This window comes from Buteo buteo, chromosome Z, assembly GCF_964188355.1.
Source record: "Buteo buteo chromosome Z, bButBut1.hap1.1, whole genome shotgun sequence".
NCBI lineage: Eukaryota > Metazoa > Chordata > Aves > Accipitriformes > Accipitridae > Buteo > Buteo buteo.
In genome coordinates this window covers 86,246,957-86,262,017 of record NC_134204.1, presented here as the reverse complement: position 1 = coordinate 86,262,017, position 15,061 = coordinate 86,246,957, and the positions used below count along the sequence as shown (strand labels likewise).

At 38.7% G+C, this 15,061-nt stretch overlaps 1 protein-coding gene across 10 annotated transcripts in view; it reads left to right on the top strand.

Moving 5' to 3' along the window:
- Positions 1–15,061, top strand: part of ARB2A (ARB2 cotranscriptional regulator A) — a 271,136-nt gene that overhangs the window by 124,587 nt on the left and 131,488 nt on the right. For all 10 annotated transcript variants that reach the window (XM_075019998.1, XM_075020004.1, XM_075019999.1 and 7 more), the window contains one exon: positions 7,264–7,482. In XM_075019998.1, coding sequence (XP_074876099.1) covers positions 7,264–7,482 — 219 coding nt within the window. The remainder of the gene's footprint in view (positions 1–7,263; positions 7,483–15,061) is intronic.

The window sequence follows — 15,061 nt, the reverse complement described above, 5'->3', positions numbered from 1 at the left end:
TGCTACATAAAAAATACATACTTAAAGACTATTTGGGGGTATATTCATTATGAAGTACAAATGAGAATAATTAAGACATACTATGACATTCTCAGGGAGGAGGCAAAGTGGATTTGAAAATGAATTTGCAGTTGAGAACTTTCACTAACAGCTAATGGGATGCTTAGAAATACCATAGAAACATTAAAAAAATCCCACAATCCAGCTTCATCTCTGCACCTTATTAGAGCATAACTTTCAAAGAGTAACTGCTATTCTCCTTGGTTTCCCTATTGATAAATTAGAACCAATAATTACTTGTTACTTGTGTGGATTTTATGAAGATTATTTGATTTGCCATAGTTTCTGGTGCATTGCTTTCAAAAAGTTAAGTTCTGTAGAAATCTGAATAACATTTTAATTAAAATCTTAGTGAAAAAGTTAAATATGCATGAGGTTCTTGTTTGAGACCTTGTACCCCTCTGACGCTTCTGAAATTTTTGTGGGAAAAGAAAATAAAATTGTTTCTTAAGAGAGAGGGGAAAAAACTTTCAGAGTGCAGACTTTATTTACAGAAGGGGCACCTATGAGGCATCATTAAAAGACGCTGGGCCTTGGGGGTAACTGGTGGATTCATTCTTTCACAGGTTGTATGGACCCCAAAGCTGTGTGCACTTAGTGAAGAGCAGGAACTGTTATTGCAGCCTGGGCAGTTGATGTGGACGGATTATTTGCAGTCCCGCCTGTGTGGCTGGGCTGGATTCACTTCCATTCAGCCTCCGGTCATTTTTCCAGATAGCCCGAATCTGACATCAGGGAACAGTGGTGGGGCTGGGGTTTATTAAACAATGTTTCAAGCAGTATTTGAACGTGAACATAGTTCTTTTCTGTTAATTCACAGAATTCAGTTAATGTTATAGCATAGTTTCATGTATTTCATTTGCCATGAGAAATAATTTTCTGCTGAAAATCCAGTGAAATTAGTGTTTGTAAAAGCACAGAAGTTCCTAACCAAGAATACAGTACACAACTGAGGGAGTAAAATCCTTATAATTCATGGATGTGTTTATTCAGTTTTGGCCTTGGGAACAAACATCATAAAACAGGATTGAAGATCTTACGCATAGACATATTTGGGTTGCTAATTATAGATAGATGTAAAACATTAATTTTTTTCAAAACTTTTCAGCAGTAAACTCGAAATGTGGTAACAGCTTATATGGTGGGTTTTTTCAGCCTTGAACATTGGTTTGTTTAGTATAGCTATGCTAGCCCCAAATTAACAAATAGAAAGTAAAGCATTCTAGTGGCATCTTTTATACTTTCCAGCATAAAGATACTATATATGGCGAAATAAGATGAATACAGCTCTACATGCAGATAGATATGGACCTAATGCAGTGAGGAATTAGAAGGCAGTAACAGAAAGGAAATGAAGAGTTTATTGTTTTTATAGCTCTAATATCCATTAAAAGTTAGTAACACAGCAGGTGACAGTTTGGGTAAGTGTAAAGTGAATGTTTTGAAATAAATAGCAGTTGGGTGACCTGGGATGTCAGGGCTCTAGACAAGGGTGTGTGTTTGTCAATATATCCTACATGTTTTACAGACTCCTCAGGGAACAGGGGAAGATACAATTTCACCTTTTCTGTGCCAAAACATTTTAATTATATCTTCTTCCAAGTACAGCGGTTCAGTAACCAAGGAGCTGACATTGATGCATGTGTTGATAAAGCTGCAAACATTCAAAATGAGATTAACAAAGATTTTGAGGAAAGGGTGACAGCTAATTTTGCACAGTATTCTGCATCTAATTCAGGTCAGTGTAATGATAGAATATTTTATAACTGTTGTGTCATCCAGAGGGACTTTTATGATGCTTTGTGTTTGTGAGGATTTGTGTATATGAAAGTATAGTTCTTAATACATCATTCAAACAGGTTATAACTTTTTTATTGAATGTCTATTGGTTGTAGCCATAAACAGGAATAAACTTCAGCATTTAGAAGCAATTTTATATATCCATCAGCATTCATCACAGTAATAGGTTCCTTTTGTCTAATTCACCTTGAAAGTATTGACTTCAGATGTGAAATGGAACCAAAACTACCGTGCCCGTTTTGCGGCATCGCTTAATATTTGCAAAAAGATTGGATGGAAAGTTATATTAAGTGTATTTAAATAATCAAACTGTAGTTTCTTTGTATTGTGTGAGACCTTTTGAGAACATCTCAATGTATTTCTGCTCTATTCTCCTCCTTGTTTGAAGGCAACTGACATTCTTCTTTCACTTTTCTTTTTGTTTGTGAAATTTTCTCCTTTTTTTTATCCACTCACTTCTCCATCTGCTTTCACTTTTGTTTGCTTGGGCCGTCTCTCATCCCAACTTGATAATGAGGAATGCGGTGTGACCCTGACCTCTATCAGCCCATGCATGACCTCCTGACTCCCCCACATAACCTTTGACCTTCTCTTTGACAGCTTGATTAATTACCCTGTGTTATGATTTATGAGTAAGTGCTATGTAAAAATAATAGACAACAGGTGGTCCTCTAAAAACTTTTTGTGGCGTGTTTTCTTTTCCTGCCTAACTTGATGAGCTATTTTAAGTTGGGAACTTAGTGAGACAATGTGTGTTTGGCAGTAACACAGCATTTTTACACACTTGGACACAGTGCTGGAATTCAGGCAGCCGAGGTGTAGCCGGGATGGAAATATCGCAAAGTATTAGCAGGGTGCAGTTGCCAAAATGTACATTGGGTGGAAACAGAAAGCGGAGTCAACTGACATTTCAGGCGTTTCAGTCTCAGGTCACGTCTTGAGAAAATTGCTCAAATAATGGAGGGGGCATTTCTCAAGCTGAGCTGCATCTCCAACAGCTATGTTTACTTTAACGCTTCACTAGTGACTTCTGATTGGTTGTCATGACCTCATCCCACTGTTGCACCTACGATGTCGCAACAGTGACATAGATGTACCCTTCTCGTGGAAAAGATGGGAAATGAACAGAACATACATCTTTCAGAAAGATGAATGGGCATTGCTGTGTCCATTTTAACCACGGGCAGATTTAAGAGCTGAGCACTTTGAGTTGCATTTCCCCTGGGAATTAACTCCGGTCTTGTTGCCAACGATCCAAATAGAAACCTGAACTTGGAAATTCAGGTTGATAAAGCTTAGGAAAATGATCTCTTTCAGACCCTCGCTCGCAGTCCAAAAAAGATAGTTACATAGGTCAAAAGATTCCTCTCCAGCCCTGACCTCTCTGGTCACATATGGTGTCCCATCTTGGTGGATTAATATGCAGAGCTGAATGCTTTCAGCTCATTATTCATGTGGCCAGGCAGAAGAGATTTCAAAAGATTTGGAATTTACCTCAAATACTTTGGGGTTCCTTTCTTTAACCTTACTGTTGTTGTCAGAGGCAATAATTTTGGTATTGCTTCCCTTTCAAACATCTTGCTTGAACTTCCAGTAAGAGGCAGAAAGTACCACTCCATTTTACAGTGGAAAAGGCCCTTCTACGTTGTTTTGGCTTTGTAGTAAAGGTATTGTAACCGAGATTCATCATTCTTTCCAACACTTGACTTGTCAGCCTGCTTTTCCTTTCATCATCGTTTGCATTAATCATAAGTATTAACTGTATTTGTATTTATGAACCTAAAAGTAGAGTTCGCACACAGTCCTTTACCTCCAGAAGTAGTTACCTGGAGGATGCTGGTAGGTAGTGTAGATTACATTTTACTTACCTTGAAGCGTTAGAATTTGGGGAAATAGCTGTTAGTTGGGTGTTGTAGTCTGAGAGAGAAACTGTAGTTGTACCCACTGAACTCATAGATCAGAGGCTAGGACTTGTATTTGTCAGTGTCTGTCCTGATTATTGCATCTCATCACAGATATACTAATGGGGAATGCAGGCAGGCCTTGGCTTCTGTGCAACATCTGTATTGTCTCAGCCATGTGGTAGATAGGGCATGGGGCTTGGCTTCTTTCAGTCAGCTGAAGATTGATGGGTGGGGGGCTTGTCCCAAAGTTTTGCTGTTTACCATGAAAAAACTTTGCACTTTGGAGAGTGGTTTCTCCTTCTGTATGCACTGGACACACAGGAGAAAACTACTCCAATATTACATACTCTGAAAACATACCTAATGTTTTACTGATGGTGGCAAGCTTTAAAACTCTCCTGGATGATGGTACTTACTTGCATCGTAGGTCACTACATCTTAAGAATGGTGTAAACTCATCATAGCTGAAATTGATATTTTTAATGACATTGTGAGGTATATACTTCTGAACACAACTTTCATTTAAAAAGGTACTTTTTAATGAATGTGATTTTGTCTTTGCTTAGCAGCCATGCCAAAGACTGTGTAACTTGCCATTATTAAAATTTACTAACGGCCTTTTTTTAGGTATCAGTGGTCTTGTGTGGTCAGTTTTGCATTGACTTGCACTCTGCTCAACACCACTGCGTTACTGAGGAGTTCCAATTTTTTTTATTTTTCTGATTGCTCTGAACTTTAATGGTGCAGCTATGCCCACGTGAAATACATTTTTTTTAAATTAATTGAAATTAAAAGCCACGTTGTTTACATAGATGTTATTTGGAGCTGAGTATTCCTTTTCAGTAGAAAATGCTTGGGCTAAGGCTGAATGAGAGAGGTTGTAATTGAGTACGATTTTACCAGTCTTTTTGTTTTTCCATGTTACTTTATACGTGTTACTCTCAAGTCTTCTTTCTGGTGCCATTGTTTACATCTTACAATCTAGGATGCAGAGGTACAAGGGAATGGGAAATACACTACACTGTGTAAGCAAAACAATCTGAAAAGAGATAACTTTCCTAAGAGAAAGTCTTACAAATCGTAAGATTTTGTTTTTTCTCAGTTATAAGAAAGCCTATCTCAGTTATTACTTAATTATTTTAATTGTACTGACAGGAAAAGCCTGCTATCTGGGAGAAACTAAAAAAAAAAATTTAAAGGAGACATGTTACACTGCTTAAAATATAATTGATAAAAATCCTTTAATTGATTTATGAAATAGTGAATTTAAAAATGGAATCATATTTCATCTGTTGATGTCTATGTGAAAAATTGACATTGTGTCCTCATAAAATTGGACAAATGAGTCATGTAATTTTCAGTTACATAATCAATAACTTAGACAAATTCTACTTCTTTGATGATTTATGTGTCTGTTTTGTGGTCAGCTTAAAGTGGACAGAGTTTCAAATCCCTGTAACACTTGTAGACCTGTGATAAACACATGAATTTTGCGTTTGGCATTGTATAGAAAGCAAAATTAATCAATACGTGGAGCGTCTCTGCTCAAAACAAGCGGGTCAAGAAGATGAACAGCATAGAGAGCCCCAAAACCACCAGCCTGCCAAGTGCTGTGAAAACTTGGTCCTGCTCTGCCACTAGCGAGCTCAAAAACCCATCCTTTCCTCTGAGGCATGTAATTTAGGAATGTTTCCAAGTGGTACTCTCCCCTGCAGTGGATTTCAAGCTTCGGATTTTCCAAGTTCGAAATTTTATCTGTTAATATTACAGCGTTGTTTGTCAGTGTGACCAGCAACGGTGTGGGTAGATCTTAAACTTTTTTATCGTCCTTAATTTTCCCTTTTCCTTTGCCCTCCCCCCCTTCATTTATTTATTTATTTGCCTGTTTGTTTATATTTATCCCAGTTCAATTCACTCAGCAGGGAGGGCAGGGGAGCAACATGACAGGAGACCACTTACTCAGGGCGCCGCGTCTAGCGAGGAGGCAATTTTCTCTTTGGCCTATGGTGACCTTTTTTGACTACGTCCCTTACGCCAGAGACAGTGTCCTGAATGCCTCTATTTCACCCTGTTTAGCAGAGTGCAACCGTGCCCTTTAACTTGGTTTTTGGTGGGAGGAGAAGCTACGGCAGACGTTTGAGAAGGGCACAAGGACAAGGGGTAGGAACTCCCTTCAGATGCGATTTTGATAACTAGTCGAGTGTGTCCAACTGTAGAAAATCACCGAGTGACAATCTGTCTACCTGACAGTGGCCACAATGCGCTACAAGGTTTGTGAATGGCTCTACAGATTAGAATAAAGCAAGCCCAAATAAAGTATCTTTTGTTGGCGTGGGCTTGGTTTGCTCTGGCCAGCTAGGTATGGGGACCTCTTTGATCCTCATGCCTAGCCCAAGTGCAAAATGAAGCACCAAGTGAAAAGCTGGAATAAAGCTGTTCGGTAAGATAATTAATATAGACGTTTCCAAAAAGTAAGTCTTTATTAAAATTTACTTTTAAAGGACAGCTTGATTTTGACTGGGAACCCATGGTAACTTTAAGGACTCATCTGTTAAATGCACGTGCTTCTCTTTTCTCCCCGCGTTTGCGATTATATCTTCCACGAATATTACAATTCTTGTGTGATTTGCCATCATTTAAAAATCATAATAAAATGATTGGCTGATTTATTCAAGATTTATTTCTCATTCATAAATTCATGTATTTTTCAACTGGCTCATTTTCTGAGGCACAAAAATGCAGCTGGTATGCTCAAAAGCATCCTGCAGGTCACAAATTTTCTCTGGGTTTGTTGAATACAGGACATAATCCCAGTGAAGTTTCAGAGCAGATTTAAAGATGTACTTAAAAGTCATCCCCACAGTAAAAGAGTTGACTTGTAAGCAATACCACTGAATCAGTTTTGGTATTGATTCATTGTTACTGCCGCTATTGGCTTCTGCATGGTATGCTTGTTGTCAGCTAGACAAAAGGTTTTACTATTTTAAACTGCGGTGAATAATTTTCACATGCTTTCTTTAATACATATATATATGTGTGTGTGTGTGTGAAATCCCTCCATCCTTTTTATTTTAAAGGTTTTTATTGGGTGGGTATAAAGCTTTTTATTCATCATTATGTAGAGTTCTTAAAATAATATTTTGCTTTTAGTTCTCATACTGTTTTCTGAAAAAGTCGTATAAAGTGCTTATGAATAAAACAACATATTAAATTATTTTAAAGGTAAAACAGGCAACTTTTCTGACGCTGAGGGATGTGTATGAGCATAAGTGCACGCACAGACACATATTCACACATCAATATCCCTTTAATGACAGAAATGAGACAAACAGAATATTCTTAAAATGCCCTTCTATAAATTATGTTGTGTGAACTTACTGAAATAAATATAAAAGTTTTTAAGAGCATTAAAGTAAATGCAAAGCATTTTCAAGCATTAAATCTGCCTTTTCATATTTCTTCTTTTTGTGTGTGTGTGTATGTGTCTCTTCTAAAACAGGAAGGCTATGGAGTAATAGTACTGAATCCCAATGAGAACTATATTGAAGTGGAGAAGACAAAAGCCCAAGTACAGCTGTCTTCTGATAGCTCAGATGAACCTGCAGAAAAGAGGGAAAGAAAAGATAAAATCCAGAAGGAAACAAAGAAGCGACGTGACTTCTACGAAAAGTATCGAAATCCACAAAAAGAAAAAGAAACTATGCAGATGTATATTAGAGTAAGTTTCTTTTTGTTTTGTTTGCCCTTCTTTAATGATGTATAGATATGTTTACGGTCCATATTGGCTAGTAAACAGCATGCTTTTTAAAAACCAAAGACATTCCCGAGATGGCATTCAAGTGTTCATACAGAGTTCCTGGCTCTTTATTCTATTGATATTTTTTGTCACTTATTGAATGTGAAGTTTTGGAAGAGTTACAAAACATTCCTTTCTAATTTCAAAGGGGAACTTCAAATGAACCCCAGAGGAACTCACTGGTGCTATCAAGAAAGAGAATGATTTAAGGAAGACTTTGTAAAAATGATTTTATAAACAGAGGTGTGCATAAGAAACCTTCTACTGCAGCTTAGGCAACATATTAGCTTCACATGTCATGCATGCATTTATTGTATTATATTCTTTTATATTGGGGAGGCAGTAGTTATAGCTTTATAGTTTTTTAACATATTACCTGCTGAATTAATAATGTACTGTGGAAAATACCGGTGTTCATCTTGTGTGGTAGCAGATTTACCCTATAATGTATTGTTTTCGTATGAGCAGTCATCCATTGTGTTTCAGCTGAACTTCTGAAGGCAGATAAAGGAGGAGAGTTATTAATATCTTAATAAATATTTAAGCTAGAATAGTTCGAGAATGGTGTAATGAGGAAACTCTGTCCCTTGCTCTTTTCTTACTCAGTGAACCTTTGCACTTTGTAATGCTACCAGCATGGGATCGTTATAACAGTGCTACCCGAGGATTTCTAATTCTGCAGGGGGCACAAACAATATTATTTGCACTTTGACACATTCTGCTTCATATACATACTATGCATTATACATTTGAGACTGAGTCATGCAATTTCCAAAGCCCTTATTATGAAAGTTAGCATTTTCATTCAATGGTAAAACAATGTCAGAAATGCCACAGTGTAGTTGAAACAGTAAAAACGTGTATCCCTTTCTGGTGCGAAACAGAGAAAAATCCAGTCGAAGACGTGTTAGAATCATCTTAAATTTTAATGTGTTCCTATTAATTGTGGTTTAGCATAACAATGTTTGTAGGAGAAATACAGCTGTACTGGCTAGTTAAAAGAGTTTGTAACCTGGATGCAAGATTATCACTAATACCGTAAATATTACTGTCTCTTTTGAGAAATATCTTGCTACTGAGTATGGGAAACAAAAGGATGCATATACATATTCAGAGTCACCAACAGGGCAGTGGTTTTTCTATCTGCTGCTTTTTATGGGAGATGCCATTCTGCCCACCAGCCAGACCGGGCTTCTTAAGAGGGGGGCTACCAGCCTTGTCTCAAGGTCCATCAGTAGCCAGTGGACGATGTTGCTGTATTGTCCAGAAAGGCATTTAGTTGGCATTCTGGTCCAGTGTCCCCTTGTTGAAAGTGAACCAAGTGGACCTTTATTTGATACCATTTTAGCAGTTCCACCTTCTTGTGGTTCTTTTGCTTGATGAGGCATGAAATTTGGCTTCAGGAGGTTTGACCCCCAAAACATAAAATGCATGACTCCATCCCATTTTCCTTTTTTTTTTGCAGCTCTGTGTCTCAAATATGACTGTCACATTCCCTTTATTTGATATTCCTCAAACCAAGGAAAGAAAGCATAAGTTTTGGTGAAAGTGTGGGTGGTGGTCTCCTTTCCTAGGAATATTAACTGAAATCATGTTTTCTGATGCAGTTGGTTTATTCTCAAAGAATTCTTTGAGTTTTTTTCTTTAGTAGTCTCTAGTACAGAAAGGTTTTTGAAACAGAGTGAAAAACGCCCCTGCTTTGGTGTATGGCAGGACAAATTACTGCAATTTACTTGCCTATCTGTTTCTGAAACAAAACTGGACCACCGATAGGATGCCATTTACTCTGTTGGGCAGAACTGCTAAGTCTGTAGGTGGTTGCAAGAGGAGCTGTGAACATAGCATGCTCTGCTCCACCTTCCTGGCCACAGACACGGTTGTCAGTCTGTCCAGGCATCGCACAATGCAAACAAAATGGTGCAATGCCATATTTGCAATGTATTTCTTGCCTCCCATGCTTGGGTCCGTAGGATTACTTTTGCTACAGGAATGACCATTCGTTTGCACCCTGGGACTTGCTGCCAGGCTTACTGTGACCACAGGCTGGTGGGGGGGACGGTGTTGGAGCTGGTTTGAGGTAATCTCAAAGGGCAGTTTAGATACAACTCTTACTTACTGTGTAGTATATTACACGCTTGACTCACTGGGCTCTTGAAATAAAACATATTGTCACTCTACAGACTCTACAGTCTTTAAGGGTGGTATATGCTTCATAATGATCTTGTCAAAAAGTTTTGAAAAACCTGAGCAAGCCTTACGTCATCTTTGCCAAGCAGGGAAAACTGGTACAGAGAGACTGGATGAAAAATACCTTCACAACAAGTCATCAACTGCGTCTAGCGTTGAAGGAAAATTTGTTTGTGTCAAATATGCTGGAGAAATTGTTTCAGACTATTAAGTAGTAGTAATAAATATCCTCAGTTATGTTCTCATAGGGTCATTGAGATCTGTTGTGATCTGATGAGGAAATGCCATTTGAACAAATTCAAGCTGTCTGGATGATGCCGCCACTTGTGCAGTTAGATTTTCCAAGAATTGGAAAAATTGAACTCTTGCATAGAAAATTTCTTTTATTTTCATTTTCATGGGAAAAAAAAAGCAAATAGCTGGGCTACTCAAAAATATGTAAAAGAGTCTTAAAATACAAAACCTCAAATTGCACTGTATTTTTGTACAAAATGAGTACAAATAAAAATGACTATGGGAGTGTGTAGTGCATTAAGCATAGTGCTTGAAAGATCAAAGTACTTATCGTTTCATGCTGGAAGTTTCCTTAACTATGAAATAATGTACTTTCTGGCATACATTATAGCTTGTTAAAGGGACTGATTTGGTCTGGGCAATAAACATCATGTCAAACATTATGGCAGAAAAACCTGCTTAATATGGTTTGTAGTAAGACAGAATTTTTTGTTCTTGAAAACATCTGCCAACTGAATTCACGAGTGAAGACAGAAAATGTCATCAATTCAGTAACAATCTTATAAATTTGGTTTCTTTTTTGTTCATGCAAACCAAGGAAAAAACTTCTTGATAATCAGCATTGACTATAATACTTTATGGAATGATTAAACAAAAGCATTTTACTTTTATATAACGTGCTAATGAATGCATATGAATTTTAATACTCTTACTGTTCAGATTTTTAACAAGCATATTGCCAGCAGATCATTTTAAAAGCATCTGTTTTTTAATGTGTTGAATGGCGGATTGAGTCAAATAGCTAAATATGTACATACATTGTTTTAAAAAACATATTTCTATCCTTATAGATACTACCATTTTTTCTTAGACCACCAGAGGCTGCTGCTGTACGTATTGGCTAATGCTTCCCCCCAGAAACTTAATACCCTAGCCAACCTTCATTTATTACTGAACTAAACTGAGAATTTGTTGATCTCTAACCTTTTTCTATGGAAACAGATCATACAGGCTTAAATGGGACATGATTATTCCCTCCATCCTCCAAGCCATCTCCCACTCCCTACAGATTTTCACATTGACAGTGTCTTCTCTATGTTAAAAGACACTTAGAAATGTAAATCAGTATTTATCCCCTTCTAAATAGCATTCACCACTGAAACAAGTATACTGAATGGATTCTGAAATGTTATTAAAGGAAAAAGTATAAATCGCATAATTTTATAATAATAGTAATTTGCAGTAATGTTGTTGCCACAATAGTGGAAGGATATCAAAGAAGCAATGAAGGAAGAAGTAGGAAGAAGTACATTTATCAGACCAACCGATGGGGTCAGGTTTTCTGGGCAAAAGGGGTAAGCCTTTCCTAGGCCTGTACGATAGGAATTTTGTCCTTTCTTTTAACTGCCCTTAGCCGCTTTAATAATTCTTACTGCAAATACTATTTTTACTATAGCACAACCTATAACAGCGCTATTTATACTAACAGCATATCAATGAAATTAAATTAATTTTGGATGTAACATACTTTTCAAAAATAATTTTTCCCATTTTCTGTGAGAGATTAAATAGAAAAAGATCGTGTGCAACTGATTAATTCATTTTAACTAAAAATGGTCGCATCAGGATAATTTGTGCCAGTATTTAGGAGAAAGTGGTAAAAAAAGGCAGGTTTATTAATATACGGTTAAGTACGCAGCGACTGCTGGTGGGCAGGAGATGCTGGCAAGCGCGCGAGCACAGTTTCTGCTTCTCGTTCGGTACGGCTGACGCGAGCCGTTGCCCGACCGAAGGTCACCGCGGAGCGTCCGCTTGTGCGGGGTGACCTTTCGGTGCGGCGGATTTATTTCCCACGTTGGAGACGGAGCCGTTTCCCGGCGTAGCCGCGGTCCCACCAGCTGCGCGGGTCTGGCCCCGTGGCCGTCCCTGGGCAGATGCCGGCTCCCTCTGCCGATCCTGTGACTTGGCAAGGTGGGCGCCTGCTCTCGCCCAGAGCCTGCGTGACTGCATTAGCGTGCTGCTGAGACCGAGCTAATAAGCCCTTTATTCCACCAGAAGAGACAAAATGACAAGCGCTAGGCAGACAGCTCCCGAGAGGGAAGGGACATGCTCCAGCACAGAGCTGCGCATCAGGACTCGAACCTCCAAAGTCTGAGTCCAATGTTTATGTCGCGGTGCCTTTTTTTTTTCCCCCTCTTACAGCTATAAGCGTTATTTTACCTATGCCTCTGAAATAACACATGGTTTTGCTTTGTCCGTATTTACCTTTTAAAGCCCATTACTTCCTTACGTTCTTGAGAAATCTCTTCCACTTCTAAGCAACAGCAAAATCATGCTGGCAATGGAAGACTCATGAGAACTGCTTAGAAACTACGCTAGCTTTATTGTTCCTCCAGGTGTTCGGCATTAAAAAAAGACCACAATTCAGGTGCTGGGACGTAAACGTGTAGTGACGTTCTGGGTGCCACAGGGTGTTTGGGACACCTGGAGAGATCTGGCTGATGTACCTTGTAGGACTTGCACCACCCTGACCCAGCAGCTGGAAGCCAAGCAGAGGACGCTAAAGCAGCTACAATGGCACTGGGCACCTCCAGTTAGGGCTCTGCATCATTCCTAAAGGGTCAGATAAGCTTTAAGTTCCTATAGTAGTTTCTATATAACAGGAAGAGTATTTAAATATCATATTTCATTCTATTGATACTACAGTGAACAGGTATCTTATGTTAAATAGCTAAAGTATGTAGAGATTAAACTATAGTAGTATGCAATAATTTATGCATAGGCTATTTAGCTTGTGCAGTTAAATGAGGTATTGTAAAAAATCCTGAGACTGTAAATACTTCTCATAGTATGTTTTGTGTCTGCTAGTCCGGAAAAGTTATATTTGTCTTCTTTTCCTTAAGCAAGTGAGAAATCAGAGACACAGATAATCACTGAAGGAAGATTTTGCATCTCTTCAAGAGCACCACTGGCTCTTCTTTCTGCCATACCCTCTCTTTGTTCTGCGTTTCAGAAGTATGGTTTAATCAAAGAAAAGGAATAAATCGGGGCCATCTAGCTTTGGTGTCTTTCAAACATGCATTACATGATGCCGACAAAATGCGCATTGTTAGATCCGGCTCCTAAAACATGAGGCAAGCCGTGTGAGTTTCCAGAAGAAAGAACCAGCTTGCATCTCTCCTCCCACCATGAGCTGTGCAGTGCTCCCGTTGTGCTAACAAAGACGGTCTCTCGCAGGTCAGATGAGTCCTCCTTCCCTTCAGACAGGATTCAGGCTTGGTAAACCTGGCCAGTTAGCAAGCTAATGGTAAAGAAAACTAGCTCAGCAGAAAGCAGACCTACTTGTTGAAGGCAAAGGTGAATAAAATTATTCAAACTTCTTGTACTCGGATACTGCCTCTCTTTGATTGTAGAGCAATTGCAGTGAAGGACTGAAAAGACCTCGTAGGTCTTCTGGTCCGTCCTCCTGCCAGTACAGATTGCTCTCTGCAAGTATCCTTTATCATTTATCTAACAGAATCAAAGGATCATATCCTTTTAGCTGATACCCAAAACAAGGATATTATCCTCTAACCTACTGCACGCAGTTGGATGTTTCGATGCTAGATTTCAGTGTGTTTGGGAAAACTGGCAGAAAAAATTTAGCAGGGGCTCAAGTGGCAACATACACCTTTTTGCAAACCCTGGAGATTCTTTACATGTGTTTTTTCTTGGGGACCAGTCAGCCGTAAGAGCCTTGATACAGTGAGAGGTGATGAAAAGTCATTTCCGAGTTAAATATATATAATCATCTTACAATGAATGGTGCTGTTGCAAAATAACCCTTTCTGTGGGGACACGCCACCCCACCCCACTCCTCTAGAAATATTTATAGTGTTTGGGTAGGGGGATATGAGGACTGTACTGAGATGCATGGAGGTCAGGAAAACAACATTTGTGGAGTCCTAGGAAATGAATGTCAGCAGGCAGGGAACGGGGGCACAGGATGCACAGTACATTCAAGGATGTTGTTTTCACCTCATCTGCTACAGAAAACAAAGTCAAAATTCAGGAAAAAATATGAAAAAAAAATCTAGCTTTTGGGACGAAGATAAATCTGGTAGTTCCTCTGTAGTCTGCTTGGCTGCCTGCAGCAGTGACGGCTGCCAAAGGGGCTAGAAGTAGTGGAGGAAACGGTGGCATGGAGGAATATCAAATAAGCTGCCCAGAAAAAATGTCAGTTCCTACCCTGCAATTCATAGGTGGCTGATAATTTGAAAAATTAATTATTATAGGCCTTTCATTCATTACATTTTAAAATCCTTATGAGTGAAGGCTTTTACTAACTGAAATCTTTACTTTTTGTGAGTTTACTTACTGTGCAATGTTATTTTGAATTATTCACCTCCTGAGAACAAGTTTTATCTTTTTAATCAGCTCGTTGTCATCCCTAGACAGGCAAAGAAATATGCCTTATTGTGAGCTCTGAGAAAGGAGTCATGACCTCTGTTCTTGCTATGCCTTAGTGAACTCTGTAGCTGATCAGCACGCCCTGAGAACTACCTTTTACCAACTTCAGAGCTGTTAACTTCATTTTCGTAGTGTCCAGACAGAAGTCTTTCCTAAGGTAGTCTGTTTTACGGTATCTCCCACCATGAACTCATTTAAATTTTGAGAAATCTTCCCGTTCCTCTCTCAGCTGAATCCTTGTTTTATCCTTCTCTCCCTGGCTAAAAGGGGATGCTAAACTGATCAAAAATGCTTTTTGTCTTTTGTGGTCAGTGGTGTCGGTAGAAGGTTTTCTCCCCTGCATGGGCTGCATGCTGTTCAGCAGCACTCTTCTACGCTTTGTTATTTAACAGTTGATTCTCATTCTCTTTCTCTGTATTTTTTGATCAGTGGTTGTCGAGAGTGAATTCGTCGATACACAATGCAGTATATTTTCTTTATTATCAAGTAATATTTGAATTTTAGTTAGTTTTCCCAATAGATGGCACTGCTTGGAGAGAAACTGCTGAATAAAGTAAGACCAAGGTGCATTTAGCGTTACCAAGAGTTGTGTGTGTTGAGGATCCTTAAGTTTTTCTGGGCTCTTAAGCAA